The 12,913-nt window shown below is 46.5% G+C and overlaps 1 protein-coding gene across 1 annotated transcript in view; it reads left to right on the top strand.

Moving 5' to 3' along the window:
• LOC142566662 (ATP-binding cassette sub-family C member 2-like) overlaps nucleotides 1-12,581 on the top strand; it is a 104,797-nt gene extending 92,216 nt beyond the window's left edge. The window contains exons 13-14 of the mRNA XM_075677494.1: nucleotides 4,818-5,012; nucleotides 12,431-12,581. Of these exons, the coding sequence (XP_075533609.1) occupies nucleotides 4,818-5,012; nucleotides 12,431-12,581 (346 nt within the window). The remainder of the gene's footprint in view (nucleotides 1-4,817; nucleotides 5,013-12,430) is intronic.
• The last annotated feature ends 332 nt before the right edge of the window (nucleotides 12,582-12,913 follow it).

Below are 12,913 nucleotides of genomic sequence, written 5' to 3'. Positions count from 1 at the left end.
ACACATCTGCCAATATTTAGCTTGAAAGCTTTATCCGCTGTTTATAGCATTCGTTTCTCATTAAATTTGACAAGGCGTTTTTATGCACTTAAATGTAAGTACTTCTTTATCCCCTAACTGACCCATCACTGTAAACAAGAAATAACTTCCAGGGGGGAGTATAATGCTACTCCTCTATAGCGACTCCCCAGTTGGGAGTTTACTATACTTCGTATGATCGGAGGTGAACTATTTCCGTGGAACCATGGGAGTCTTTTTTATTGTTCTTTTATTTTTTTACTTTCCACTGCACGGAGTGTTCCTGAGGTGCAACTGGAGTTTTAAAGGAGGTATCGCGTCAGTTTGCGTGAAGATTTTTACATGCACAGGCTACTGGTCAAATTTCGAAATAAACATACAAGACAACGGGTCAATGAACGCACATAAATCACGACATACATAAACATTTGAGAAACGCCCAATGCAGAACTTTGAAAAACATCCAACGTACACGCGACACACAAGAAGCAGCGCTGCCAATATATATGGCCACGATACTGTGTGCCTAAAACCGCCTAGCAAGGAGCTGCGCTGTTTTCAGAATTACTACTCACATGCCCGCTCATACCAGACCTGCCTCTCTGAAATTAACAGAAGACCTTAATGAACACAAAACAGTTAATTCAGAATAGTGAGAAAGAAGTCAATGGCGTAATTTTTCAAATTAACATGCCGTTCTTTGAGTGTTGAAGGGACTTCGCACATTGCCCACGTTCACGGCCAAAAACTATTTTGTTAGTTACAGTTGGTTGGTTGGTTGTGAATGAATAAACTTTGTTTCGGAGACCAAGCTGTTGATGGCCGGAGGCGGGCGGCCACCCTATTGCAGATAGCCGTGGCCGTGTACTGATAGCTTGGGCCTTTTCACCCACTGAAGTCCGCCCTCGGGTTTTGGGACTGTAAGGTGTGCAACCCACTGGTCTTCTCTTGTTGTTGGATAGGCGTTGTCGGCGGGCTCCATTTGCATTCCCAGACCATGCGGTAAAAGGGACTTCGGTGTTTTGCTGAAAGACTTTATTGAGCTCCTGTAAGGTGCGCGCGAGCGCACAGCGGGCCCTCCCACGTTAGTTACAGTAAGCAAGAAAAATGTAAGTGCGTGTGCTTCATGGCAAAATTACCTTTGTGCGAAATAGCGGTAGCGTAGCAAGAATTTGTTACGTGTAAGCGCCAACCGCAGCAGCCCACGTAACACATAAAAGTGCGTAGTCATACATCTTTTAGACCGCGCTACTTCCTCAGCGTCCAAGCAATGTCTCTCGGTTGTCAAAAGGAGCTACATCGCTGATCTGTCGAACGAATCCTCACATTCGTAGCCAGCAGGCACGCTCTAAATCACCGTCTGGGATAGAGCATAAGGTTAATGCAATATCGGAAGCAACTACACGATCAAAACAGAAGTGCGCGTTGAAAATTAGATTCACATCCCTCAGTAACAAGCTTTATTTACAATACGTACTTACGTCCCACAGCTTTTCTTGGGCGAGGATATCCGTACACCGATGCATAAAACAGTTACTTCACTCCGGACTCTCTCATTAGCAACACAGCACCGCAACAAACTTGAAATACGCCATTCATGTGCGACTAGCACGGACGTCGTAAGCTCGAACATTGGCTGATGTTGTCATTGCTACGCGGTCCTGTCAAACATTACACCGGACCTTATCAGCATGTACTCACAAGGACATAAAAGTCGCATTTCACGTACTGAAAAACACAAGCCACGGTCACGGAGCGCAAAACCACAGTCAGAAACCTGAGCCGTCGTCACGAGTCAATGAGCAGCTTCGAGGTATACCTAAGCGGTTTTCCGCGCTTGAAAACATTGCTGATGCATTAATCCTTGTCAGTAAAGTGATCACAGCTAACGTACTTGAAGCTGACATAAAGTGAGCTTCAGGCACACCTATAAAACTTTCAGGAAGGAAATACGGGAAGGAAATTGACGACAATCAGTCACGGAACACCACTTCACAAATGTAAAGGAACTGTCAGCGATGAGCACTGCTGACTCCGCCGAACGCGGCCGGTCGCTAGCGCGGCGCACAGCCTCATGGGATGCGCCACGTGACGAAACTGTTTTGGGTTGCGCAGTTTTTTCGAACTTCCTGTGCGGACTTTTCACAGGAGAACAAGATTTCGAAGCGGCGTAAAATCGCGTCATGTCGCCTGAAACTTCCCGCAGCCATCCAACGAAATGAAACGAGGGAATGCCGCGGTATTGCTCGTATACATAGGGGTAAATATTCAAGGACGAGGAGATTTCGGGGCACATCACCTGTTACGAACTCCCAGGTGGTTTATTTTCGTTTACACGGGAAATACATTGCGACGGGCTCTGTGTTCTTGAGAAACTCAAACTTCAACTAACTATTAGTTTTTATACGGATATTGTACATGCGAGTGTGGTGCTTAGCCAGCGTTAAGTGTACTGACATCCGTACACTGTTAGTCCTTTTACCAGTGTCCCTTTTTCACCTGCTAACAAGTGTTAAAGCCCAATTCGCGCGTGCATGTATCGCAACTTTCCTTAACGTTGTCGCTCACTTTATCGTGATATAACCTTGTCTGAAGAGACTGCATACGCAAAGGTAATAGTGGTGTGCATTCTAGAGCATACGCCAGCGCCAGTGATAGCGCTGGAACCTACTAGAATCTGTAAGTGGCCAACATGCTTGTCCTATCGATCAGAGTTCCAAGATTGACGATCAAGCTCTCCATTTGGTTCTGCTCAGAGTATTACTTGTCTTCCAAGGCCCAAGATTGCGCAATAAAGAGTTAACTGCTAAGTCGCGCCTTTGGTTGTGTCTTTATGTTCGTAGTCACGACAACGTGACAATACCTAAGAGCAGACAGAGATGGGCACGGGATACTAGGCTGTATAGTTCGACTTACACAGACTTTGTTGTGGAATTCTAGCGGCGTGCCCTTCGATCGCTCTCCGCCTAATATTCCCCCTTTTGTCGCTAATTGCAATATCTCAACGAGGTACAAGACGAGGTATCAGCCGATGCTTTAAGCGCTAGATATGTTCTTCCCATTAGCTTGCTTCGACCCAAGGGGTGGTATGTGATTCTTACCTAGTGGTAATAGCTAACGAATGCGCACTTTATTGTATATATCACCTTCACCACACTGCAGTGAAACACTCAGACAAGTAGACAGCGCCGATGAACAGATAGCTGCACCAACTTCCTCGAGTTTTTCCAATTAGTGACTTTAGTGAGATACATTTCTGCGACTGCTCACTATGTTTAAGCACGAGTCTGTTTAGGAAAAGCATTACTCTTGCAATCAAAATGATGTTCCCTGAATAGAGAAAGGCGTGCGTTTTGTTCTAGTGCGTTTATAAAGTTAAGTACAGGTCAAAATTTTACGTAGGAGATATCTGTACTGAAGTTCTAATTGAAAAATTAAAATTAAAATGTGGGTTTAACGCGCTGAAACTCAACAATTGCTTCTGATGGAAGTCGTAGTGGATAACTTGGAATTGTTTTTGCGACTGGGGTTATTTAATGTGGGCCAAATGCAGGGTGCGCAAGCGTTTCCTCACTCCGTTCCCATTGGAATGCGGCAAAAACGTCCAGGAGCGAACGCGCGACCAATAGGGCTCAGCAGCGCAACGCCGTAACTATAGTGAGGCACGGTGGCGGTGATAGAAAGTCCTCAGTGCAGGGACGACGAAAAGGCTATGCCTGCTGATCGCAAAAAAAAAAAACGATCTGCATTTCTTGTTTGTTTTTTCATTGCCTTTGATAAACAAGGTTACAATTTATACCACATTTTTATGTTTGTTACAACGGCGTATTATGCTGCTCTAAAACACCTGCCGCAGTGGCTTATAGCGGCTGTGGTGTAGCGCTGCTAAGCATGAGGCCGCGGGATGAAATCCCGGCCGCGGCGGCTCCATTTCGATAGTGTCGAAATGTTAAAACGCCTTTTTCGCGTGCCTTGAGTGCACCATAGAGGTGGATAAAATTAATCCGGAGTCCCCTAATACGGCGTGCCTCACGATCAAATCGTAATTTTTGCACGCGAAACCCCAGAATTCAATTCAATGCTGCTCGAAAGATAAATAAAATTATGTTGACAGAAAATGTTTTTCCTGCAGACACAGGAGACATTCCATTTATCTAGAAAAAGGAGGAGGCGCCGATTTTAAGGCCCGCCGCATGAAACAAATACTGACGTTGTTACATCATGCCAACGCGGCTGCTATATTTATTGTAGACGTGCATAGCCATCCAACACCTAGCCGCTGTGTAACTGTCTCAACCCCAGTCACGAAGCAGTCCTTCGGTTGAAATTTTCCAACTGCTTACGAAATGAAGAAAACTTCACTTGTCTCATCGAAAATGTAGCAACCCCTGTGCCTGAAAGCACATTATCAAAATTTTGTAATCCTAGAAAGCAGTGGATCTGCGGTGAAGTCTCTTTGATCTCGGGATTGGGTGGCCGTACGAAACGTGACTGGGTATTTCATTAGGACATTCCAAATGTCACGCTTAGTGCGGTCATGTTAGACTGCCGAGAACTGAATGTACTAATTAAATTAATTTATAGTTGTGTGAAAATTAGCAACCACAGTGTGATGAAGTCCTGAAAGAAGTTCAGACCATTGAGCGACATAGAAAAAAAAACATTCACGACTTCATTGACGTAAAGACTGCTTCGCGTATTCCGCAGAATAGACGCCGAAGGGAAGAGATTCCGGGGAAATCAAAGTGCTGTGGCATACATGGCGTGTATTTATAGATAATTTGGTGCGTGTTTCGCAGCGTGGGTCAGCGGCAGCTTGTCTGCCTGGCGCGTGCCCTCCTAAGGAAGTCCAAGATCCTGTTGCTTGACGAGGCCACATCACAGATGGACGGTGACACGGATCGCCTCATACAGGTCACAATCAGGGAGGCATTCGTGGACTGCACTGTTGTCACCGTGGCACACCGCATTCATACGGTCCTCGACTGCGATAGGTAAGACATGACCTAACAGGCAAGACGTAGGCGTAAGTGCGCACCAGAAGTAGATAATGATGATTACTACGACGGTGATGATGATGCCTTGCCTGCATAAAGTATTTTTCTGCCTCCAACGGCATCAATCGCAGTGGGCTATCCGCCGACCCCCGCGTTCATGCCTTTCGGCGCGAAACATTACTTTCTTAAGCGTCAGCGTCCATCGGTGCACGTAAGCTGCTATACGTACATTGGCGATACATAGTGATGACTGTCGGGCCATTGACGGATGCAAAGGGGTAGGCACGTGTTAGCAAAGCGGCATGAACGCAAGAATTAGGAGCACAAATAGCGCTGAGTGGCACCTAGATTTTGCTGCTTGGAATAAGGCTTTGTCATCAAAATATTCGGCTACTTACACGAAAAGCCGCATAAGGTTAAATTTAGAGTGAACCTTTCACCTTTTTTGTGGAGAAACTCATAGCAGATTGGTTGCGGTTGACATGGCTGTCGCAAATTTGAAAATAATAACTTAACGCTAATCTTCGCCAACCAACATAAAATGATAGGCGACGCTAACCTTTAACTTAGGTGTCTCTTAGTGGCACTCACACCTCGGCGTTGGTGTTTAATAGTTAAGCGAGTGAACGTCTTTCCCCCGGCACGATATGCGGGCGAGGAGTGAGGAAGGGCGAGGAGGAAGCGCAGCGCGCTCGACCTGGCGCGGCGTAGCCCCCTAGCGAGCAGCGCTCGAAACGCACCTTACGCGTCCTCTCCGGTGCTGACGTCAGAACATGTAACAAGCGCGTGCGTAACTGTTGTGAGCTAGCGAGTAAGGCAGCAGGCGAACGCCGGGATAGAAGCGAGAGAGGAGGAAGTGACGTCACATCCACTCTGCTAGGCAGATGTTCAGTCTGTGCCAGGCAACTGTGTACTATTAATTAGCCGGTTAAATATCGTGCCACCTTCTCGTGTGCGGCACCATTAGTGATGTCATTAGTTCCGCTCTATACTTCCGTGTTTCCAGGAATTTCGCCAAAGTCGTGCTCACGTGGCAGGTCTCTAAGGTCTGCAATTCTGCGCTTTGCTGTGTGGTAATCAGTGATTTATAATTATTTTTTAATTATTCCGGGCACTTCAGTAATCAATTTATAACGAAACTTATGCTCTCATGTCATATCTATAATGAGACGCATGAATTCTGTACTGTACTATTTTTTGTATGTTTTTCTGATTTATTTTGAATTTCGCTCTCTGTCGACTCGGGAGATGAACCGACGTGCTGCGCAAGAAACAGGGGTGCCACTCGATGCTCGTGCCACTAGAAAAACGATTATTAAATGTTTCACAGAGCAAAGTACACAGCAACAAAAATATAGGGCGTTGCAAAGGCGTGTATGCACAGTACAAGGGGTATTGTGCGCACTTACGCTAACTAAACAATTTGTATTTTTTTAAGAAATAGTAAGCAGACAGTGGGGTTAGGGTTACTGTCTGCTTACTATTTCTTAAAAAAATACAAATTGTTTAGTTAGCGTAAGTGCGCACAATACCCTTTGTACTGTGCATACACGCCTTTGCAACGCCCTATCTTTTTGTTGCTGTGTACTTTGCTCTGTGAAACATTTAATAATCGTTTTTCTAGTGGCACGAGCATCGAGTGGCACCCCTGTTTCTTGCGCAGCACGTCGGTTCATCTCCCGAGCTACCCTAACCTAACTACAGCTAACCCTAACCTAACCCTAACTAACAGCTAACCCTAACCCTAACTAACTAGTTAACAGCTAACCCTAACTAACCCTAACCCTACAGCTAGAATAGAACTGGCAGAACTTTCTAAGTTAATCAACAAGCGTAAGACAGCGGACATCAGAAACTATAATATGGATAGAATTGAACAGGCTCTCAGGAACGGAGGAAGCCTAAAAACAGTGAAGAAGAAACTAGGAATAGGCAAGAATCAGATGTGTGCGTTAAGAGACAAAGCCGGAAATATCGTTACTAATATGGATGAGATAGTTCAAGTGGCTGAGGAGTTCTATAGAGATTTATACAGTACCAGTGGTACCCACGACGGTAGTGGAAGAGAGAATAGCCTAGAGGAATTCGAAATCCCACAGGTAACGCCAGAAGAAGTAAAGAAAGCCTTAGGAGCTATGCAAAGGGGAAAGGCAGCTGGGGAGGATCAGGTAACAGCAGATTTGTTGAAGGATGGTGGTCAGATTGTTCTAGAGAAACTGGCCACCCTGTATACGCAATGCCTCATAACCTCGAGCGTACCGGAATCTTGGAAGAACGCTAACATAATCCTAATCCATAAGAAAGGGGACGCCAAAGACTTGAAAAATTATAGACCGATCAGCTTACTGTCCGTTGCCTACAAAGTATTTACTAAGGTAATCGCAAATAGAATCAGGAACACCTTAGACTTCTGTCAACCAAAGGACCAGGCAGGATTCCGTAAAGGCTACTCAACAATAGACCATATTCACACTGTCAATCAAGTGATAGAGAAATGTGCAGAATATAACCAACCCTTATATATAGCTTTCATTGATTACGAGAAAGCGTTTGATTCAGTCGAAACCACAGCAGTCATGGAGGCATTACGGAATCAGGGTGTAGATGAGCCATATTTAAACATACTGGAAGATATCTATAGCGGCTCCACAGCCACCGTAGTCCTCCACAAAGAAAGTAACAAAATCCCTATAAAGAAAGGCGTCAGACAGGGAGATACGATATCTCCAATGCTATTCACAGCATGTTTACAGGAGGTATTCAGAGGCCTGGAGTGGGAAGAATTGGGGATAAAAGTTGATGGAGAATACCTGAGCAACTTGCGATTCGCTGATGATATTGCCTTGCTTAGTAACTCAGGAGACCAATTGCAATGCATGCTCACTGACCTGGAGAGGCAAAGCAGAAGGGTGGGTCTGAAAATTAATTTGCAGAAAACTAAAGTATTGTTTAACAGTCTCGGAAGAGAACAGCAGTTTACGATAGGTAGCGAAGCACTGGAAGTGGTAAGGGAATACATCTACTTAGGGCAGGTAGTGACCACGGATCCGGATCATGAGACTGAAATAACCAGAAGAATAAGAATGGGCTGGGGTGCGTTTGACAGGCATTCTCAAATCATGAACAGCAGGTTGCCACTATCCCTCAAAAGGAAAGTGTATAACAGCTGTGTGTTACCAGTACTCACATATGGGGCAGAAACCTGGAGGCTTACGAAAAGGGTTCTGCTGAAATTGAGGACGACGCAACGAGCTACGGAAAGAAGAATGATGGGTGTAACGTTAAGGGATAAGAAAAGAGCAGATTGGGTGAGGCAACAAACGCGGGTAAACGACATCTTAGTTGAAATCAAGAAAAAGAAATGGGCATGGGCAGGACATGTAATGAGGAGGGAAGATAACCGATGGTCATTAAGGGTTACGGACTGGATTCCAAGGGAAGGGAAGCGTAGCAGGGGGCGGCAGAAAGTTAGGTGGGCGGATGAAATTAAGACGTTTGCAGGGACAACATGGCCACAATTAGTACATGACCGGGGTAGTTGGAGAAGTATGGGAGAGGCCTTTGCCCTGCAGTGGGCGTAACTAGGCTGATGATGATGATGATGATGAAGCAGACAGTGAAAGAAAAAGCAAGATGGAAAAATGCAAGAAAGCTCGTGTACATTGATTTAGGTGCAGGTTAAGGAACCCGGTCCATTGGTCAAAATTAATTCGACATCTCCCACTACGGAAGCATAGCATATCGTGAGTTTGGCGCGTAAAGCCAAGGAAGGCTTCAATCGGCCATTATCTGACGCCGAAGAACGCTAATACAGAGCAACCCATGCAACACTACATGAAATAAACAAAAAAAAACGTCAATGCAATAAAGGAAGACGTGGCTATACATAGGCACGTTCTTGGCTACTACTGCATGGAAACACGTAACTTATTTTTTTTTATTCCGTCAAAATACAGGATTAGTCAGGATTAATAATCGGTTTGGTCAGCACTAACTTGAGGGAGGAACTTTCAATGCAAAAGTTTTGAAGTGTTCTATTAAATGTTTCATTCAGGGCTTTCCAACATCTCATCTACTATGCGATAATTTTGTCTGACATCGTATTGAAAGCCTGAGAAACCTACGCGACCACACGCTTGCCCGTCGCAGTGCTTACAAACGTGCCGCGCATCAACGAACAGCGCGTTTAACATAGTGCGCTGTCGCTCAATTAACAGACGGCTTTAGCTTTGCATAATACGTGATACGCTAACGGGATACGTGGCATGTGCATGTCTGTCCTATAGTACCGTGAACTACAACGGTAGTAGCTGAAGCTTCCGGCTGTAAAGGGCTAAATAATCCTACGTAGCGTGAGCGCGCGCACATGTTACACTATGTTGACGAGAACAACGGCGTCTACAGTTCGACTGATGGTTCGACGCACTGGTGCAGCCAACGTAACCGTACGCGGCCAACGGGCTCAGACGCACCCGACATCAGACGACGCTCGTCTGTGCGCCTGACAACGTAGGTCTATAAACGCGCCTTTACCGTCATTGCGTTCGAACGTGGCAGCGACCAGACGGCTCACTTCTATGCGACTTCGCCCTTGGTACTCCGTTAGAGCAAGAAATAAATGGTATAAACAGCCATTTCTTTTTCCCATCTCACGATTAGGAGAAAACAATAGCGATATTTTTTCGCCATGTATTTATTTATTTACTTACTTATTCATTTATTTATTAGATATACCCTGAAGGTTTCATGCACCACAGAAAGGAGTGGTAGCATAGCAAAATAATCTGTAGACAATTATGTAAAGGGAAAAAAATGATTGTTATTAGCAATTGTTGATGATGACAGTGTTATAGAAGCGATGCCAGCGAAAGAGGGTTAATTTTTTTATCTGCCAAACCGGTGCCACAGCAGATAGGCGATGACGCTTGTTATGATTGGGGGCTCAATCCCATCGCTCGTGATTCGTTGTCAAGATTGGAGTCCGGCACGAATTCGAAGGTAGCTGGCCCATGCCGTCGTCCAACTTATCCACGCTAAGGACGTTGATGAAGGGAAGTACTGCTTATCATCGAGAACGAGGAATATGGGTTTATTTACAGTATTTACATGCAGTTCATCAGTCTAGCATGACTGCGAGAGAAAGTACGTCAGTCTAACACGACTGCTTGAGAGAGTGTCTCAGTCTAACATGACTGCTCATGAAAGTGTCTCAGTCTAATACGACTGCTTGAGAAAGTCTCTCGAGCATCCACACAACAGCCGTTTATAAACACTCGGCCTCCCCTGATTCCAAGGTGGCGGGAACGTTCGTCCAGTCATCGTAAACACGCCGCCTCTCCGCGGGACGGTTTACACACACACACACACACACACACACACACACACACACACACACACACACACACACACACACACACACACACACAGGTTCTCGGTTCGAAACCAACATCACACGAATTTCGAAGAACTCGGAGCGGGCCCTTGCAGTGCACCCGGGTAGCCATTGTCTTGCGTCTTGGTCGGCGCGTGGGAAGAGGTCTCTGACGACGTTCCCGCGGCAACTCCCCCAACCATAGCAGATCAAGTCCGCGTTGGTGAGTTCGAAACAATAGTTGGCCCGCCGAACTCATTCAGTCACAATGGCGATGAGGCTAGAGCGTAACGGTGGCGGTTTCAGCACAAAGCCTGCTTCGTCAAACGCATCCTAGTTGAAGCGACGGAGAGTGGAGGACGCGCGTATTGTTCCCGACACAAAGTCGACTTAGTCACGCCTTGGCTAGAGGTTGGCGGCGGCGCTCCAGGGAAGTTGCGGCCACTGTCGCAACTGGTTGGCAGAACTTGCACTCCAGCTGGCCGTTCTTAACACGCTATGCTTTTTCTTTGGTGTTCCTGCATGTCTACCGTCGCTCCACGGAGCGGCGCGCATGCGCAGTGGGCGTTGCGTATAACATCACGGATCGTGACTCGCATAAACCTAAGGGACTTTATTTGTAGGGCAGTGGCCTAGGAACTGGCGCAGAAATTAACTCTACGGATCCGCCTCGCTAGCCTCGTGACAGCGAGAAGAAAACTGAAGAACCCGAAGTCATCGCTGCCCTGCCCCTTCCTCGGTCGCAGCGCAACGGTGACCACGCTGTTCGAGAACCCTGCGATTGCAGCTTACGAGGGACTGGTCGTGTGCTTTTATATCTGAGCTTCCTTGTCGAAGCGTCACGGACTTGACTGACCGCGGCTGCTGCTACTACTGACGTCTTGCTGAATAGCTCAAACAAAGGACAGCACTCAAGTAATGAATGAGCTGGCGTATGGCTTCATATGCTCTACCCTTACGGAGATATGGCAGGCCCTGTTCTCTAAATTACCAATAGAAACAGCGAACGGGGCCTAATTAACATCGCTGCGACAAACACACGCCTTCGATCGCGTAATTGTACTTTAGAACAAGCTTTCTGTGCCATCTTTCCCGTGGTTTAGCGGCCCTGCTTCTCAGGGATTGCTTAATCGTTGAACAAAGCGGGACGACGGGGAGATTGCGCAGCGTTAAATTGGGACGACCCTGGAGACAGCGGCATAGAAAACGTAATTGAACACGCTGGCTGGCACAAGTACACTCGGGACAGTCTGTCAGAGGACATTTCTTATGCAGTAGGGTCTCGTATAAAATAAATGACTCTCAGAGGCCATTTGCGCTGGACTGTTAATTGCCTGCACGCGCGTATTCTCGCACATTTCTCTGCCTTTCTCCTTGATACGGCGCTGATGGACTCTGCAGTGGACGCTCGCTCGTCCCAGCTAAAGAAGAAAAAAAAACGAGAAAATGAACAGCAGACATATGTGAGCTTCCGGAACCACAGCTAACTTTCAAGCCAAGGCTGTTTCTTTTTGACAGTTGCAATGAGTATTTCAGTTGCCTGCAAATAAACAGCACACATTAAAGCGTTGCCCGCATATGTGGGTATAACGCTTCTATAACGCCGTAATGAAGCCACGTCTACACAACAAACTTCACAGGCACATCAGACATACAGGGCGTCCAATTTCCACCAAAGCTGAAATAGGTGCCAGCCTGAGTTCCCCGAAGACAGCGGGTAAGCAGACCCTTACAACGGCATCAAACGAATATTCTGCAATTATTGGCAAAGGTGACATTTCGCTTGAAAAGTTATGCTGTCGCCACACATTACGCCGACACCAGACAGCGGACAGCGCTGGTGTCCTAGAAAACCAGCGCTGCCTGGATTCTCCCACAGAATCCCCCCCTCTCCAAAAAAAAGACCCTCAGTTAGGTGTAAGGGAAGCGCATGAGTGCTGCTGCCTGCAGACAAATACATACCCGCAATTACGGTGAAAACATGGCATACGTGGTGCGGAGGCCAGCCAACTCTCGCCCACATTATGTGGGAATGCGAGCTCAGGTCATCCAAAATTGATACCCACCACATTCCGGTGCAAAAATTCAGCACAGAACATTGGGAGACCTGGCTCGCCAGCGAGGAAAAGGAGTCTCAAGAGGCACTCCTCGGTGAAGCACGGCGGGCTGCTGAAGACAGTGAAGCCCAGCACTAGGGGCACCACCCACCTGCTTCCACAACAATTTCCTTATAAATGTTTTTAAATCCAAACTACAAAGCTTACTTTTGTACTCTCGCGCAACAGTCAACAGCAAAGAACGAGTACAACAAAGACGCGGTGACAAGTATCTCCCAAAAGTTCAGGCAGTAAATGTATTGGAAATTCAACTGAAAAAGGCATCGACAAGCGCTAGGTGCAGCAAGAGTTAAAAGGTAAGGAGACGTGCGGGTCGGTGGGTTACGTTTTCCCATGTAGTTGCGGGAAGTTACAGTATAGTAGCTGGAAAAGGAAGAGCTGGACAATTTCTTAATGGATTTACAACGGTT

The sequence above is a fragment of the Dermacentor variabilis genome, unplaced genomic scaffold (genome assembly GCF_050947875.1).
Source record: "Dermacentor variabilis isolate Ectoservices unplaced genomic scaffold, ASM5094787v1 scaffold_13, whole genome shotgun sequence".
NCBI lineage: Eukaryota > Metazoa > Arthropoda > Arachnida > Ixodida > Ixodidae > Dermacentor > Dermacentor variabilis.
The sequence above is the reverse complement of the archived record's forward strand: the minus strand, read 5'-3'. Positions and strand labels throughout refer to the sequence as shown.